This window comes from Asterias rubens, chromosome 13 (assembly GCF_902459465.1).
Source record: "Asterias rubens chromosome 13, eAstRub1.3, whole genome shotgun sequence".
Taxonomy (NCBI): Eukaryota; Metazoa; Echinodermata; class Asteroidea; order Forcipulatida; family Asteriidae; genus Asterias; species Asterias rubens.
Window position 1 is genome coordinate 3,291,584 of NC_047074.1, and position 13,483 is coordinate 3,305,066.

At 40.9% G+C, this 13,483-nt stretch overlaps 1 protein-coding gene across 1 annotated transcript; it reads left to right on the top strand.

Annotated features, from left to right (window-relative positions):
• Window positions 1–582: 582 nt before the first annotated feature.
• On the top strand, window positions 583–10,626 carry LOC117298635 (neuroligin-3-like). The gene is made up of 9 exons (XM_033781954.1): window positions 583–607; window positions 993–1,358; window positions 3,059–3,150; window positions 3,433–3,526; window positions 4,189–4,337; window positions 4,731–5,032; window positions 5,712–5,932; window positions 6,972–7,119; window positions 7,691–10,626. Exons 1-9 carry the CDS (start codon window positions 583–585, stop codon window positions 8,433–8,435), a joined length of 2,142 nt encoding a protein of 713 aa, XP_033637845.1. The 3' UTR covers window positions 8,436–10,626.
• Window positions 10,627–13,483: the final 2,857 nt, after the last annotated feature.

A 13,483-nucleotide genomic window follows, 5' to 3' on the forward strand; every position in this document is an offset into this window, starting at 1 on the left:
GTCTGCCGCTGCTGTCCCATCGTCTTTGACAAACTTTCAGACGGAAGGAGGTTGGCTATACATACAAACAATTTTTTGGTAATGTTTTTGAAATAAATTCTTCCAACAGACCCCGTTTGTCAATCATAAAGTGATTTTTGTTCTTAACATTGATATTAGACTTATGCGTAAAGGTATCATAAATAAGGTCCACGGTGGACACTGTTGACTAGCGCCACCAACGGCCAAGTTGAGATGAATTTTGTTTTACAGAAAAGAATTGGCGAAAACTTCTACCAGAGGTGTTCGCGCCCATTCCTAAAACAAAAAATGGTGACCAGGGGTCGATTTTACAAAAAGCTAAGATTGATCTTAACTGCATATCAGTCGTGGTTGCATATTAAAGGTAATGTCATAATACAAATCACCGTGGTAATACTGACATTGTCTTGCGATGAATTTTATTGCTTTGTGAAATCGGCCCCTGATCTGTTGAAACAAAAAGTAGGCAACATTTTCGATTTATAAGAGTGTCATGAACTTCTAAAGTTATGGTGTTTCTCCCGGAACATCCCATGGAGAACATTCGCGCCCATTCCTAAAATGGGTGAACAGAACTGTGTCAAAAGTATGAAGGCCACATCCTCTAGTAAAAGTGTCATGAACTGCTGTTTATGGATTAAGCAATGATGTAATGGAGGTTAAATTCATCACCGTTAAGCTGACTAGCCTGAGGAACCATAGTCAACACAGCTGCCTGCATTTTGAACGTGAATTACTGGATAAGAAATCAATAGTTCGGTTCATGATGTAGATCAGTGTCAGACTAGTCTTCGTTTCAAAGACCTTTTTGTGTTTCTGTTAGACATTTGCGTGGGACTGGCAGAGGATCAATACACCACTGCACAACTAACGTCTGCGACTTAAGACTAGTATTGGTAATTTTGAAGGATGGAAAGATGAACAGTCTGTAATTTTATTTTGTTTTCGTTCGTCTTCTTTTTTTTTCGCAGGGGAGCATAATTCTGTGGACCCCGAAGGCACGGATGGGAGTACGAGCTTAGCAGGTGATTCGCCGCCGGTCACCGACGTCGAGAGCACGGCTGGATTCTCAGCCAGCGAGGTGTCGAGTGAGACAGACCCGAGCCAGGGGTCCGAACCGCCGTCTGACCAGCCCAGCTTCGGGCCTCCGGAGGGGGATAGGGTCGCCGAGGAGCCTTTAGGTGACGAGCCCCGTGAGGATCAGAGATTTCCGGTCATGGTCTTCATTCACGGCGACGGGTACCAGGATGGATCAGGGAACATGTATGATGGTAGTGTGCTGGCTAGTTATGGTGACGTCATCGTCGTCACATTCAACTACCGTTTAGGAATTCTAGGTAACGAACATTTCAATAAACACAATCTTATGAATGACTTTTTTTAAGTGCTTTGGGGTTAAACAACAACACAAATGACTAGAGTGGGATTTGAACCAACAGCATCCGGATTAACGGGCCGGTGGCTCCACCAACTTAGCTAGCTAGCACTATCTAGGTGATATTTAAGCGACAACTTTTACAGGCAAAATGCATTACTTTAAACCATATACCTCATTGGGAATATGCAGCACCTTTATGTTCAACATAGGCCTAATGGAAATGGATACCTGAGTTTATGATTTGCAGAAGATCAGAATACTGGAATTATTATATAGCCAATTAATTACGTCATCTGTAGTGTTATCAATACAAACAAATCTTAATCCACAATAATATTGTGAGGCTATTTCAAATTGTCACAGCGGATGCAATACACAGTTGGTAACAACATGCTCCAAATGTTAAAAGGTGCGCCAAAAGTTGCGCGACCAATATCTACCTGCAAAAATATTAACTCCACAAATACAACTTTCAAAGAGGTAAAAGGAATAAATCGCAGGTTTGCTGTTTGAGGAACACATACCAAGACATGAAACAAGTTTAGCCACTCTTAATTGCGAATGTCATTTTCTTGATCTCTCTAAGCTCCAATGAAATCAACGCTATATTGCGAAGACTTGTCACCCGAGTGGAAAGAAAAACGGATCAAAACAATAATTATGCGTATCTCCACATATTACTTGCTTGAAAAAAAAACAAGATATGTCTCAAGTTCACTTTTCATCCATCTACAAGTAATAATCTCTAATTTTGGTCGCCCCCTTTTTCGGGGTCCTAATGGGAAACAGATCCAGCCTTTTGCCGACGGACGGGAGGAGGGTGGGGAGCTAGCTTGTAAAACTAGACGAAATAAATACATATATTATTTGGCATTATGGAGCCGACACTGGCTGTAAATTATAGATAAGACATTTCTCCCAAGGGAATTGTCATATTACATCCTCTTTAAAATGTCATGCGAGTAACGTCAGGTGGAATTCCAGCTCGCTAGACTGACCTGTGCCTTACCAACAAGTGCTTATAGTTCGTTCAATCCAATAAGAGTCCCTCTGTATTGTTCATTAAAGGCAAAGTATAGTTTCTGGAACTGTTTGATTGTTTTAATCCTAATCTAAAATGTAGATGTAAACAAAACACGATCTTGTGGATTTTCGGCGTTATCTCAAAAATGCACCTTGCACCTTTTGAAATGAAATTCTCAGATGTCCGTTTTATTATTATACATCTACATTTAAATCAGATTAAACCATTTGAACGGTTCAAATAAACAATAGTTTAACGTTGCCTGCCTTTGAATGGAATGAAAACAATTGCTACAGGATAATTTCACGACTCGTAAGTGTGGTCATAACGCTTGGTGTAAGAAGACTAATACTGGAACCTATGAAACTAATAATTTTGAAGTTAATTTAAAAATAACGTAAAGAGACATAACAAATAATTATGCACATGATGTCATAAGTAGGGCGCCCTCACCTAGGTCTACAGCCTTATCCCGAGGTCCACACACGATTGATACATACTAACCACATGTCCACCACGGACATGTCTGAAAACCAGGAACTTCTGTAATAACAGAACTTCTCCCACAGACAAAATGTAAACCTTACGTGTTTCTTTGCCTCTAACTCAAGAATGTTGTGTCTTTATTTTACCAGGGTTTCTAAGTACAGATGACGGAGCAGCACGGGGAAACTACGGCCTCTTGGACCAGATCCTGGTCTTGAAATGGATTAATCAGAACATTGAGGTAAATTGCCAGGAAAGAGAAATATGAATTAAATTTGAGTGGGTGTGAATTAACGTGGATCAATGAACCTAATGGATGAGCAGTTCATCTGCCTGGGGCAGTCAGCAGCATTTACTGGTTTATACATGATCCAATTAAGTTCACTGTTTGGAAAAGAAATTACATAGACATAACAGGTGTGAGTTGACAGGAAAAAAATAATGTTCAATTCTGACCTCTTTATTGTGGAGCTTTCCCGTTATGCTTATTATTGTTATCTGTTTTGGTTTTTTTCGTCTTTAGAACTTTGGAGGCGACCCGGGCCGGGTAACAATATTCGGAGTTGGGTCAGGAGCTGCCAGTGCCGGATTGTTGATGCTATCAAACATGACTACAGGTAAAATCCAAGGCCCAATTCGTAATGGGGTTGGCTGGTTACACAAAATTGATTTCTTTATCTATAAGAAAATGAGGATTTGACAACCAAGCTCAAGGACCGTATCTCTTCCATGCTCCCTACAAAACATAGAGACATAATTAGGGTTTTTAACTTTACATGGTGGAAATACGATGTGGAAAGGTTTGCGGTAACACCATGTAATGACTATCTCTAAATTTGTTGGGGTGGTTCTGAAAAGAACCGTTGGTTTCAACTCGACGTTTCGATCAGTATGCTCTGATCGTCTTCTGGAGAAAGCTGTCTCCAGAGCATACTGATCGAAACGTCGAGTTGAAACCAACGGTTCTTTTCAGAACAACCCCAACTCATTAGAGATAGTCATTACATGGTGTTACCGCAAACCTTTCCATATAGAGAAATAATAACCAGAACACGAACGTGCTGCAGTCCTAGCTCTAATCCAAAGTGGTGAAAAAGAGATTCAGCCTATTAGGATCACGACTCTAAACCTAATGTTATATTGCAATAACACGCTTATTACAAAAGCTTACATTGCACAGTTGAACACTGAGGGCGCACCCTACATTTTGGGTGTCGACTTTTTTACTGAGCATGCAAAAGTTTCAATTAATATTCTCTGTATACTTTCCGTAATACAGGCTTAATGTCCGGCGTGATTGCCCACAGTGGCTCTGCAATTGCACCGTGGGCTATCAGCAGGGAACCAAGGAAGTTTGCCAAGATGGCGGCCACCGAGATCGGGTGTGAAGCGTCTACAACTTATAAGATGGTTGACTGTCTCAGAGAGGTACGTTTTAACTTAGTATCTTCCTTCTATGCTTGACAAGTGAGGTCGCTGTTCAAGACGATCGTAGAAGTTATCAAAACAGCATGCCGTCTGAACCTATACTCCAACACTACAATATTCTTGTCATCAAAATTTGATTGAGCACTCTTAAAAGTTACATCAGTCGTGAAAATCCAAAATCTCAGATAGGTGATTTTTTTAAGACAAACAGATAAAGAACCCCACCCACCATCAAAAGTGCTATAACACTAGTATGTCACATGTTGTTTCATGATGTTGGATATTTTAGATTAAACATAAAGTGGCCTTGTTATATTATTTAAATCATACACATTAAACAATTCTCACTGTACGGCTGTTTCATGTAAACGTGGTGTTGCTTTTGTCTGTCAGGTAAGAGCCGAAGAGTTCCAACTGTACGACATCGAAGCGCCTCTCTACTACAATGCCTTCGCCCCCGTCGTAGATGGCGCCCTAATTGAAGACGAGCCCAGCGTCCTGTTGGAGAAACTCGCAAACGGTGAGAGGAAACCCGGATGTGACGGATGTTCCTACATGAGCGGAGTCACCCGGAGCGAAGGGTTTCACTACGTAGGCGAAGATGCTGACGGAGTGGGAAGACTTGCACCGGAGGACTTCAATCACATACTGGATGGATTCGTGCAGAATAACTATGGCAGCAACATGCACGCCGGGTAACTAGACTTGAGTGTTCGTTTAATATGCCACTCTAAACATTTTCCGGGTCGGAAGTGATTCCGGATTTATCTTAATATTTCTTTTTCATTTATTCCGGTTGTGAAGCTTAAGAATTGAAAATTAATTACTTTACTAGCCAAGGACCCAAATGGCGAGAAGACAAGTAATGAAGTTTTAATTTTTAGAGGTGGGTAAAAAAAAACCAGATATTTGTTAAATGTAAAACCAACGCCATAGGGACTGAAAACCCAGTCAACAAACTGGGGGGCTAGAAATATATCACTGCACAACTAAAACCCGAAAACTGACCCAACTGTGTGGTCAGATTGGCCTGCAAACTTGTACAAAAAATAACAGGAAATTAACTTAGGTATCATTTTCAGGTTAAAACTTATTACTGGTCAAAATGACCCAGAAAAGGACCACCCCCCTGGGACATGGACCAGGAGACCTTTAAGTGCATCGGTGTCTTCGTAAATGTCAAAACCAATTACATACAAATATTTGGAACTGATGTAATACCAGTTTCCAAGGAGGCAATGGGCAAAACAGAAAGGGAAAACTGATGTTGAGGATATTAATAAAACACAAGATCAACTTGTTTCGCATTTTCATTAAAAATGGAACATCAAACAAGGATATACAAATGTTTTTGTTATTTGCTATTGTTTGCAGTAACGTCATCAAGAAGGCCATTTATTACGAGTACATTGACTGGGGAGGTGGTGAGGGCAACCCATACACGTTGATAGAGAGCGCCATTGAGATAATCAGCGATGACCTCTGGGCCACTCCGGCCATTAAGTCACTCAAACTGGCAGACAAGTCCGGCATTAATGCCTACTTCTTTACATTTGGTCATCGGTCAAAGATGGACGTACACCCAAGATGGGCCGGTATGTTTTTGTTAAAGACACTGGATACTAATGGTAATTGTCAAAGACCAGTCTTCTCACTTGGTGTATCTCAACATATATGCACAAAATAGCAAACCTGTGCAAATTTGAGCTCAATCGGTCGTCGAAGTTGCGAGATATTAATGAAAGAAAAAAACACCCTTGGCACACGGAGTTGTGTGCTTTCAGACGCTTGATTTCGAGACATCAAATTCTAAATCTGAGGTATCGAAATCGAATTCGTGGAAAATAACTTCTTTTCCGAAAAGTACTCCATCTCAGCGGGAGCCGTTTATCACATTGTTTTATACTATCAACCTATCCCCATTACTCGTTACTAGGTAAGGTTTTATGCTAAAAATTATTTTGGGTAATTACCAAGAGTGTCCACTGCCTTTGAATTAATATACTTTGTTTTATGAAAGACCGCCTAACATCACAAGGTCGGTGTTATTATGAACATCGGAGATTCTGTCCCCCGCATGAGAAATTCATATGTGCTGGAGGAGTTTGACTCAAAAGAGGGCGCTGTTTGCCGTAGAGGGGGACAGAATCTCCAGGGGACAAAATATTCTGCCATATGTGAGGGTTTTGGCTATTAACCTAAACCAACAGCCAACATAGTACGTTGTTTTGGGGCTGAGACAGGGTTACCCCTGCTATACAATCCATACGGATGTAGGCATGGGGATCAAGCACTTGAGCCTTGCTGGTAGATTGTACTCCCATCCCAACTTTGTACGAATCAATAGGTGCGTTCGATTAGCTTCCCCGGGTCGACCCCGGTGTGTGGCGTTTTCTTTTTCCAGGACGAACGTGTGCAGATAATTACCCACGTTCGTCCTGGGGAAAAAAACCGCCACACACCGGGGTCGACCCAGGGAAGCTAAACGAACGCACTCAGTGTGAAGTGCCTTGCTCAAAGGCCAATGTCAAAGGCACACGCGTCACGTCCGGGTATCAAACCCACGTACTGCTGCTGATAACACGATTTTAAAATAATGTTCAATGATCTTCGTGTTGTTATCCTTTCGCATAGGTGCCGTCCATCTCTCTGATATGCCTTTTGTATTCGGAGCGCCACTGGTACCTGGTCCTCTAGGGATCTTCAAGGAGAATTACACCAAGGGAGATGCTACGGTTAGCCTTGCGATCATGACGTACTGGAGTAACTTCGCCAAGACAGGGTAAAGTATTCACCTCTCCAATCAACTCCATCAACAACCTCTGGAACACAAACACTCTGCGACAAGTTACTACAATGACAAACTCAATGTGCATCCTTTTGAATCCCTCACATGTTTTCGTTTTGTGGCGTCCTGATAAGCCCTTTTCACACTACTCCATTTCATAGGGTTGGCCCCGGGGAATATAATAATAACGGCTAGTCTTTTCACATTATGACTGCTTTACTCCCAGTCTGTCCAAGCAAATGGGCATACCCCGGGGAATGCTCTAGAGTAGGATTATGCGGTAAAGGACCTTTTTTTTTTCTAAACGTGCAGCCAAAACCTCGTAAAATAGGTAAGTAGGTGGGGACCGTGTGGAAGTGCACCGGGATTACGTTGGGGTAAAACAAGTCACAGGCCTCCCCCCAAGGCCACATTCCACGGGATTAGTGGGTCCACTGTGATCTGCTTTTTGCGTGTAGATGTTTGGCAAGATAGTTCTTGATTGACAACGTGTTTTGAACTGAAACCTAATGATTTGACTTTTCATCTTCAAGTAAACCTTTGATAAATGCTTGTGTTGTCACAGGAACCCCAACATTCCCGAGCCGCAGACAGCCAGCAAGATCCACCGTCAATATCAGATCAACTTCCCGTACCAGGCTCTGGACGAGTGGCCAAAGTACGACGACGATACACAGCAGTTTCTTCACATCGGTGTCTCGCCCAGAATACGCGACTTCTACCGGCTACACAAGGTCTCCTTCTGGGAGGAGCTAGTACCGGAGATCAGCCGGGCCTTCCCCGCGGATCTCATTCCGGTACCCAGTGGGGATACGACCCGCGAGGACACACCGACTGCCGCCACAAGCTTCGAGATGCTTATAACATCAATCACACCGGCCGTGACGTCAGAGATGACGGAAGACAACGTCATCCGTGACGTCATACCGACCACACCAATTGGAACCCCGGCACCGATGGGTAATGAAATCCCAGTGGGTCCGGTCACGCAGAACGAACCCAACTTCAAAGTGGAACTGAGTGTTGTAATAGCCGTCGGGGGATTTCTCCTGCTGCTGAACATCCTTGTACTGGGTACGATCTACTACATGAGGGACAGACGCAAGCTGGAGAGTAAACTCGCTGCTAAATATCTAGCGCAGCAGGAAGAACGGAAGCGGCAGCAGAAGATGTCTGGCGGGGCCGGGAGTCGTCTTGCCTCGGCCAACAATCACGACACGGCCTCGCCTGCACATCATGGCATCAATCATAATGTGAACAGGAACAGTGTGACCTTCGGAAACGATGGGGTCATTGAATTCCAAGTTTAATCCAGGCTGCATCTGTAGATTCAATCAACCATAATCCCTTTTAAAACTCAAAGCAGATTAAAACATCCAGCCATTGTGTGACGTCTTCAGTTTGGGATCTGTATAGTTGCGATCAACCATCATCTCATGTTGAATCACTAAGCAGATTAATAGCCAGCCATCGTGTGGAGTCATCAATTTGGAATCTGCACAAGTTTTCAAGAGACAATGTAGCAACACCATAGCAACGGTAAGCCGTAGATTGGCTGGCTTCAGGACCACGTGATAAAGGGCAGACCCGAAGGGAAAACATGATCAAGTGACGGCCTATCAACCAGTAGGATTGCTTCAACTGTCTTGGTAGTTGGAAATAATAGGGTTGAAAAACAACAAATTGAGCGGGCTTAGAGTGGGATTATAAAACAACCTCTGGTTTAATGTCCTGCAGCCGATTTCACGAAACGCTAGGATTGATCCTATCTCGAGTTAGGACGAGTAACTAGTCCTAACTTAGGTTTAATCTTAAGGTGCTGCTACAATGCAGGGTTGGGACTAAGTCCTAAGATTAATCTTAAGTTAGGAAGAGTTTGGTGAAATCGACGGCCGGCTCTCTATACCAACTGAACTTAGCCATGTGCAAGCGGTCTCCTTATTTCGTCAATATCGTTATTCGAGGTGCCGGCAGAAGCCATATCGGTTAACGTTTTTCTGCTGTGTAGCCAGAGATAACACCAGTGGATTAACCGTACTATGACGCAACCCGGAAAGCGACAGTAGAGATATCAACTTAAGGGGCGCGGATGATTGGTTCTTCAAATCTCTGGTTTTAAACTGACAGGGTAAATTTGAAATAATTAAGAGTTGAACATAAACCAAATTAGCTTTTACATCTCCGGCATGTCAATTTAGACCCTGTTCTTGAAATATGTTTGGCGTTCGTATTTGCATTGATTCTGAAGGACAAAATATTCGCATGGATACAACTTAGCCAAATAAATTAGTTGACGATTATTGTTATTGACGACTATTTGTCTTGCCTCCGATGGGGAATTTATTATGACGATAAAATAATCTCTAAAACAGATTAAAGATATCCTAAATGATAACAATGTTCTCCCTTGCGAAAAAATGATTTGTTTGTTAAAAATAATGAACTTTCACCCGTGTGTATTGGAGTATCTCGATACATCTATACTAAAAAACAAACCAAAACAAAATAAATTTATACTTTGATTGTGGTGAAAAATGGCTATAACAAAACTTAGAATAAGTGAAAACTTGAACAAGTAAGTGTCTGGTGAAATGTCAGATGTGTTCAGAAATTATCTTGAAAGTCTGTTAAAAATAATGCAACGACCACAACATTTGGGGGCACATCTCCGATGAAAATATTCATTTTAAACTGGTCGTGAATTTACAGAATCAATTTACCCGAAACGAGGCTGAAGGGGGAACAAAATTTGCCAGAGCCCCATAAAGACATCAAAATGCGTATAAACGTCGGGGAACTAGGCGAACATTGTGACTGCATAGAAAAGTACACATCTAGTGTTAAACAGTTTTCTCCATACGGGAACGTTAATTGGCCATACTTACAGCAGGTAATATTTAATTTGGATTGGTAAATTGATTGTTATAATTTGTACATAATTTGTAAATAAGCTCAACACTTAATAGTTTATTGTGTCAATATTGTAAGACAAAGGTAATTGTTTGTTATGGTGTTTTTTATACCAATTGAAATATTATAAAAGTGAGTGTTGAGTGAAGTTGTATCTAATGAATAATTTTTATATTTCTTGATATTCGTTGTGGAATATTAAAGAGTAATAACTTTACCAATAAGGCATTCCGTATTGTCCCTATTCCTATAAAAAGTAGTATTTCTCTTTAGAAAACAAAATACCCAACTATAAGTGATTGTCATCCCTATATTATTATCACTGTTTTCTGTATACAAGTATAACTAATGCCGTAACGATATTTTAAGTATATATAACGGTGAGTCGTTTGGCAGTACGTAACGTTTACCGTAAATTTCAGTAAAAAATCTCTATCTGGACGTAAAGCAGTATTTAAAATATAAAAACCGTGTTCGTTCTCTAGTGGAACAATTATTTACGGCTGCACTAAAATACACATTTAAATAATAATAAACAACTGATTAAAGGCAGTGGACCCTATTGGTAACCACTCAAAATAATTATTAGCATAAAACCTTACTTGGTAATGAGTAATGGAGAGAGGTTGATAGTATAAAACATTGTGAGGAACGGCTCCCTCTGAAGTGACGTAGTTTTCAAGAAAGAGGTAATTTTCCACGAATTTGATTTCGAGACCTCAGATTTAGAATTTGAGATCTCGAAATAAAGCATCTGAAAGCACACAACTTCGTGTGACGAGGGTGTTATTTTTTCTTTCGTCAATATCTCAAAATTTCGACGACCAATGGAGCTCAAATTTTCACAGGTTTGTTATTTTATGTATATGTTGAGATACACCAAGTGCGAAGACTGGTCTTTGACAATCACCAATACTAGTGTCCATGTCTTTAACGGAAGTACTAAATAAACCCAAAGGTTTTACGGTTGCGTTTTTGCACAGTTGTTGCTTGGTAAACCACCACTGTTTCCATTTTTGTTCCCTTCATTTTATGATAAAGATTATCGTTGTTAGTTTTGATATCTTTTATGATTTTTGGAAACGGAAATTATTATCAGAAGGAGTAGTCCTAATTCTAACCTCATAATCAGCGAACTTTTAGATTGATAATAAACTTTCGATTCTCATAATTCCTGCACTTGGACCTCATTCCCCAACCCAAACGGTCTTGCCACATTTTGTACCACTGATTATTATAAATAATTGAAGAAAAATCTCCGGTTTATCAAGCTATGCAAAGTCATTAGTGTATGTAATCTGTACAATGAAATGCTTATGGTGTATTAAATACATTTTTTGCTAGTATGTAGTTATGTAAAAATGTAACGCGTTGATGGGAGTGTCGATTTGCTAAAAGGTGCCATAGGCCCATAGTAAAGCTGGTATCACGGACACGAGGGCCCAATTCCGTAAAAGCCTCCAAGCATAAAAAATTGCTAAGCCCCCCAATAATCTTATTTAACAGAAACTGGTCACCAGCCAAAATTCAATAAAGTTTACATTGTTGCCACTGGTGCGCACCCCACTCTTTGTTTTGTTTGCTCAGCAAATAAATTGCTAAGCGATATTTTCAGCTTCACAGCTTTATGAAATTGTGGTTGGTTAAGGGTGTCGATTTGCTTGCTTACAAGTTCCCACACAGACCCCTCGTAAAGCTGGTATCATAGACCCAAGGGCCCGATTTCATAAAGCCTCTAAGCATTAATGCTTGCTAAGCCCAAAACAATCTAGCTAGACAGGTCACCAACCAAAATTCCATAAAGTTTACGTTGTAACAACTGGTGCGCACCCCACTTATTTTGTGTTTGCTTGGCAAATAAAAATGCTTAGCAGTATTTTCAGCTTAATAGCTTTATGAAATTGGACCCTGCTAAGAACGGGTGGGATCATGCTAGGCAGAGAGAGGGACAGAGGGGTGAGCGGGAGGTGAACGAGGAAGGTAATCAGCTAAAATACTAATGTGATGAGTTAGTACTGGTACCCAGTTAATTTGTGCTAAGCGAGGTTTCTCTGTTTGAAAATACTAAACTTGTGCTTATTTCAATGAGCTTTCAAACACGTTAACTTGCTAAGCAGAAGAGGTTACTAGCCAAGGTATTTTTTATGAATGTTCATATGGCAGGCCCTACACAAATTGGTGTTTAACTGTGACGGGGTTATGCCCAGGTTGTCATGGTATTGGTATGGAGCCATTCCCTGACTCTTTATGCAGTAAAGAAAATAATATAGTCAAAGTCAATAAAGGCTTCGGAAGCCAGAAAGAAACACAGTCATTTGTATTTTGTATTTTGTAAATTAGGGACTGATAGCACGTCTAAATATAAAACAAATAACTTAGATGGAAAATCTTGGAATTTTTGAAGAAACATTCGGCATAATTTTGCGTATGGATGCACTTTTTTAAAATGAAGATCTGAGGTCACTCTTCGAGGCTCGTGAATAACGCAAGTTTTCGTTGGTCACGCGGTTAACGGACTCCGTTAGTACAACCCAATTTTCAGTCTTGTCTAACACCATGTGTGTGTCTGTGTGCTCATATGGTTTGTGGATGCCGAAAAATGGCTTACAATCGCCAGTTGCCGCAAAAGCTTCGGTCACAAAAAGCAATATAGCGCCCTCTACTGTTAACATTAGACTGGCAAATAAAGCACAACCAAATTTCAAGCCTCTGTGTGTGTGCATTATGTTTTGGGTTGCCGAAAAATGGCTTCCAATCGCAAGTTGCCACAAAAGCAATCTAGCGCCCTCTACTGTTGTTAAGATCACGATTTAATTAGACTGGCAAAACTGTTGCGCCTGAAATAATTAGCTCGCCTCCGACATTGCATTATTAATGGACATGTAGTGTTTGACGCCGATGCATCGGCACCGCGTATTTTAAAGCTCAATTATTATCAAAGCTGACAGCAACTCGTGTTATGTTTAACTCCCATGGGGTTCAAAGGTCGCTTAAGGTAATAATAGACTTGCTATAAATGCAACAACAGGCCTCCCTTTGCAGGGAAGAATACAAGACCTGATCTCGAGACGGGTTGAAGAGAAGAAAGGACTGGTTTTGATCGTCATTATGAGTAAGTCCTGTTTGAAGATTGCAATAATAGAAATAATCAGCAGACTAGAGATATTAAGTGGGGAATTGTCTCATCGGGCAGTCAGAACTGATGACAAAAGGAGCATACAGTGTCAAGTAAAACTGAAGTTTCAAAAACAAGGGACACAAAAGTACATCAACAAGTAGCCTTATCAAACACATAGCTGTGTTCTGAGTGTCTATAGTAACATTGGTAATTGCCAAAAACCAACACACCCACATCATGTGATCTAAAGGCATAACAAACCCGTTAAAAAATAAGTTCAATCGGTCATGGAGTCGGGTCACGTGTTCTTTTGATACATCCGGTTTTCAC